The 5,015-nt window shown below is 35.5% G+C and overlaps 2 protein-coding genes across 3 annotated transcripts in view; both read right to left on the bottom strand.

The window, feature by feature from the left end:
- Window positions 1–425: 425 nt before the first annotated feature.
- Window positions 426–2,554, bottom strand: LOC109580953 (uncharacterized). Of its 2 annotated transcripts, XR_002184446.1 has the most exons (8): window positions 2,026–2,554; window positions 1,912–1,969; window positions 1,802–1,858; window positions 1,473–1,751; window positions 1,279–1,413; window positions 892–1,197; window positions 751–849; window positions 426–700 (listed from the first exon to the last, which is right to left on the bottom strand). XR_002184446.1 is itself a non-coding variant. In XM_019994593.1 (7 exons), the coding sequence occupies exons 1-6, from the start codon at window positions 2,539–2,541 to the stop codon at window positions 893–895; spliced, it is 1,350 nt and encodes a 449-aa protein (XP_019850152.1). In that variant the 5' UTR covers window positions 2,542–2,554; the 3' UTR covers window positions 426–849; window position 892. The 2 variants fall into 2 exon arrangements, 1 of the variants encoding a protein (XP_019850152.1); XM_019994593.1 differs by having other exon boundaries at window positions 426–849.
- Window positions 2,555–2,562: 8 nt separating this feature from the next.
- Window positions 2,563–5,015, bottom strand: part of LOC100641715 (ankyrin-3-like) — a gene marked incomplete at its 5' end in the record, with an annotated part of 4,786 nt that continues 2,333 nt past the window's right edge. Inside the window, 2 exons of the mRNA XM_019994604.1 lie at window positions 2,563–2,921; window positions 3,106–4,305. Of these exons, the coding sequence (XP_019850163.1) occupies window positions 2,563–2,921; window positions 3,106–4,305 (1,559 nt within the window). The remainder of the gene's footprint in view (window positions 2,922–3,105; window positions 4,306–5,015) is intronic.

The following is a 5,015-nucleotide window of genomic DNA, read 5'->3' as shown; positions in this document are numbered from 1 at the left end:
TAGCAGCTGTCATTCAAGAGATGAGTCAAGACCAGATACTACTAATGCTCATGGCGGTAATTGCTGGTCACCCTCAAGGAGGAACATTGGTCTTGATGATTCTATTAGTGAGAAGTGGGCTCAAGCTAGCAGCAACTGCTCAGATGCCAAAGAATATCTTGAGATGATTTGTAGAGATTTATCAGACGAACTGGCACAATTTGATCTAAGGAAGGAACAAGAACTGGGACAGGTTTTCCTTGATCTTGCTGCTGGACAAATAGAGAAAAATGAGAAGGTGAATTTTTCATATTAAGAACTGTACATGATCCTGCATAGTAAATTTTTATGTAAATACAGTTTGTCTCTAATAACAACAACACAACAGGAGGAGGAGGAGGAGGTAACAACAAGTGAAGGTAAGGGAGAGAGAGAATAATGGATCCTGAGAAGAGAGAGAGAGGGTGAGATGGTCAAGAGGACATAATGTATTTATCTTCTTTTTGTTTTAGATTGTTCCTCCTTGAAGAAATGATTTGTGAAATGACAATTATGATTGTAATAATTTCTAGTTAATATTTTTAATGTTAAAATTGTATGGTTTTATGATTTATAAACAAAAAATGTTAAGTGACAGAAGTGTAATGTTAAGTGATAGTGTGTAAAGAAATAAGTGATCAAGCACGATAAAAAATCTTTTGTAAAAATTATCTTTTACTGCCTATAAATGAAACTTATGAAAGTAAAGCTAATTTAAATGTATGTAGTTACATAATTTCTTAGAACCAGGTTTATTTGTTGATCAGTCTCTACAGGAAGGAGGATCATAACTGATAGTGTATGAACCTTGTACTGGGTCTTTTATAAAAGCTATATACATTATGATCACATGTAATGATAAAGGCAATGTACCTTATTTAAGATATTTTATACGAGCTCTATCTGATGAAAGAAATTGTTGCACATCAGATTTTGCTTTTCCAAATTTATCAGGATAATCTCCACAAACTTGCAGAATATTTCTCCAGGTCACATCGTCATCGGAGTCTATCCATCTCTGGAATACTTGAATGAGATTACTAGTAGTTGACTGTGGATTGGGTAATAGGTCATCCACTTTAACATTTAATGCAGTCCCAATAATCATATAATGAGCATCAGAAGATTGAAATAGCCTGAGAAGATCACTCTTTTGAGGCTTTATTTCCAACAGGAGATCTGCATATACATGAGTTAATGAAACGTTAATTATCATGACATGAAAACATCTTGTGTGAAAAGTTGCCATAGACATAATACCTGCATTATGAGACAATGAGCTTTCCCATTTAATAGTTGTTTCTGCAGTAGTGTCATTATTACCAGACACTTTAAACCTTTTACTTCTTGATGAACCATCATGATCTTCATTTTGTTTCCTTTTTCCAAGCTCATCTGCAGCGATAAAAATAGCAAATCTGAATAAAATTATAGAATCATGGTTTAATTACTACCAGAGGGCTGTCCAGTTTTTATTCTGTGTGGTTTATTTTCAGTTGATTTTTTACCATATCCTTTATTAAGAGGAGAGGGAGGATCATCAACATCATCAGACAAAAGTCTTTGTTTTATATTTGTTAAAGCAGATTCAGAGGCTTCATCTTCACTGTGTCTTTTAAGTCCCAATACATTACTAGTATTGCTTGAAGATTGTGTATCGTCATCCGTTACATCAAATGAGATGCACTGGGTAATATCAGCTGAGTGATGAAGAAACAAGTCTCTAGGACAAACTAAAAGAAAATGTAGTAAACACAAATTAAAATCAAATCGTTGGAGCAACCTTCTATATCTACTGGAGCTGTGCCATGGGATAAAGAACTTTTAGGAATGTGAGATTCTACAAGATGATACAGTATGTTTATTACAAACATGTCAAATTGATTGATTTACCAGCTTGAGATGGTATTTCACTGCTTGCATTTTGTGTTGCGTTATTCAGCTGAACAACCTAAACACACACATTTAATACAGCCATATAGTTTGCAATGCTGTATTGTTACTTACCTTACTGGACCAGTATAATTGCTTCTCATTAAACTCCACTATTCTGCCATTCAAACACATAGTTGCTTTTTTATTAAGGCCAATCACAGCAGGATGAGGCACTGCAGTGCATGTACATGATATTCCAAACATATGCTTTGACTTATAAGTGTAATGGAGTGATTGTGTTACTGTGACTAGTCCTTTGTGCAATGATGATAATAAATCACTTGTTGATAGCTCTGAGCCTTTCATTTGCTGAACCCAAACTTCAAGGTAAGTAGCACGACTGATTAAGGTAACAGTATCATAGTATTGCCCAACTTGAAAGGTAATCCTGTTACGATATTGATCATTGCCAGTTAACTTCCATTCCAATGCTCGGTCTGTCTTCTGATCAAGAAGATACACTACTAGACAACAGAATACACCAACAGGAGTATACCCACACTCAAAACATATCAATAAAGGAGCTGGACTAACTGACCCATCTCTCTCCTCTCTTTCTACATCTGCTGGTTTCAGAGCACAAGGCATAAAGTAATACTTGACAGTTTTTCAATCAACTTTAGCTTTCATAGGACCAGCTACAATATAAAGATGCTTCAGTAGTGTTACTAGTCTCTTTGCATTAAGAGGATCACCTTTCTCTCGTAATGAAATTTTATCTAGTTGTGACTCTGAAAAGCGCCCATTTTTACAAAACTCTTTCCTCACAGCAGCACTTTTTAACTGTTCAAAAGTGAAGCATGTTGTGATGAGATTAGTGATACGGTCAAACACCAGTTGAAGGTCAGTGATAATAATATCCTCCAGACCTGCTACATTAGGATAGTGCATGATGATGCCCACTCTGTGATGTAAATACCATAAAACATTTCTAAACTCTTCTGTATCCTTGATACCACACTCTTGAGCTAATTGAAAACAAGTATAATAATTAAAAAGCCTCCTCTTACTTTTTCTTAATCTTAAACTAAGAGTACACCAAGATACCGGTATTTCTAATTCCTGGAATTTTCTAGCTATAGCCTCATGAAGTAAAGAACGAAGGTGTTCTACTTCTTCTTTATCCTTTGTAGTGTTGAGTGGAAAAATGACTTGTAAGATCGGAGTCAAACAAGTGTGAGCTGTTCTCTATCTTGGTTCTCAGTTGCTGGTTGACTTCACTCACTTTATTCTCATCCACTTGGTCTCTGTGTGTAGCAATAAGGAAGGCAACGGGTTCTGACTTATCTTCAATAGGCATTTCGTCAAATCTCCATCCAATAGTGTTCTGTCTTAAACAAGCTATGCTTGCTAGTGAACGGAATATCACTTCTTCATGTGTCAATGAGGTTTCATAAGGCTTTGAATCACCAGAAGAGGTTCGATAGATTATTTCATAGCGACTCCTTAAATCTTTAGTTAGTTTGAATACCAGTAGATTGATAGCTGGGCCAGTTATAAGAGCTGGTAATATTTCATGAAACTCAGGTTGTCCTCCAGTATCAATGATGTGTAACATTGTGTGGTGATCATCTTTTGCTTCTTCAAACTTCTCCTCGTATTCTTCTCTCTTTCTAACAGGTATCTTCATTACATAATCTGATAAACCTTTGACACTATCATTTACTGAACTGCTACTATTTTGTACTTCAGTATTACTTTCTTCTTCCTCACAATTAACTATTTTTGCAGGTGAACTGGGTATATTTTCATGCTCCATAATCAAGCTCTCATCAACAACAACTGTGTCAATTGCTGCTGTCTCCATGCACATTGGTGAAGATGTAGAAACATTTTTATTGCCCTGTTGACTAGTAATAGGAGACAAATCAAATCCCTTTGGTGATTCTTGTTTGCTTTCAATTGATGAAGTTAGACCTACTGTCTCATTCACTGACATAGGCTGAGGTGTACTGGTACTTTCATGCAATATTTCATGAGGTGTGGTAGGTCTAGTACTAGATTCATCTGATGTGTTGCTTGCTGGTAATAGTTTCTTAGTGATCAGTATAGCTTCTTCATCAAGTTCCTGTTCCTTCCATTCTGTAGTCACTACTGCATTGTGCTGTGATAGTTTACGAAATGAATTAACTTGTACAGCTGCATCAATTACACCAGTACTAAGAGAAGGACCTGTATCAAGAGATTGATTGAGGAGTCTCTTCTTTAATGTACTCTTACCAGCACCAGGAGGACCTGTCAATATACACTTAACAACACGTAATAATGCTATACCACTGGATTGATGAATATGAAGGTAACTATTAGTTTTCCTATTATAAGTGGTTATCCCCTGAGTATTACAACCTTTCACTTCAACAAGATAATTTAGAATGTTCATATGTGTTTTACCCCTTATAGCTAAATGTATTGGCCTATTATTAAACTTATTTTGAGCTTCAATGTTACATTGTGAATGATTAGCCAGAAATTTAACAATGTCCAAATGACTCTTTTCACATGCATAATGTAATGGTGTATAGCCACACCACCGCTTTAGCATTAACATCACAGTGTTTATCAATCACAAGATGACGTACAATGTCTATATTTCCAGATTCACATGCTTTGTGTAGTGGTCTGTCAATGGAATTGCTTTCAGCTTCAGTATTGCATTGTGGATTATTAGTTAAAATTTTAACAATTTCAAAACAACCATTTTCACACGCATAATGCAATGGAGTTAAGCCACCCCTCCCTTTAGCATTAACATCACAGTGTTTATCAATCATAAAATGACGTACAATGTCTATATTTCCAGATTCACATGCTTTGTGTAGTGGTCTGTCAATGGAATTGCTTTCAGTTTCAGTATTGCATTGTGGATTATTAATTAAAATTTTAACAATTTCAAAACAACCATTTTCACATGCATAATGCAATGGAGTTAAGCCACCACTCCCTTTAGCATTAACATCACAGTGTTTATCAATCATAAGATGACATACAATGTCTACATTCCCTGACACACATGCTAAATGGAGTGGTCTATCTTGACCATTATTTTCAGCTTCTATATTGCA

Source organism: Amphimedon queenslandica, unplaced genomic scaffold, assembly GCF_000090795.2.
Source record: "Amphimedon queenslandica unplaced genomic scaffold, v1.1 AMPQUscaffold_13470, whole genome shotgun sequence".
Taxonomy (NCBI): domain Eukaryota; kingdom Metazoa; phylum Porifera; class Demospongiae; order Haplosclerida; family Niphatidae; genus Amphimedon; species Amphimedon queenslandica.
The sequence above is the reverse complement of the archived record's forward strand: the minus strand, read 5'-3'. Positions and strand labels throughout refer to the sequence as shown.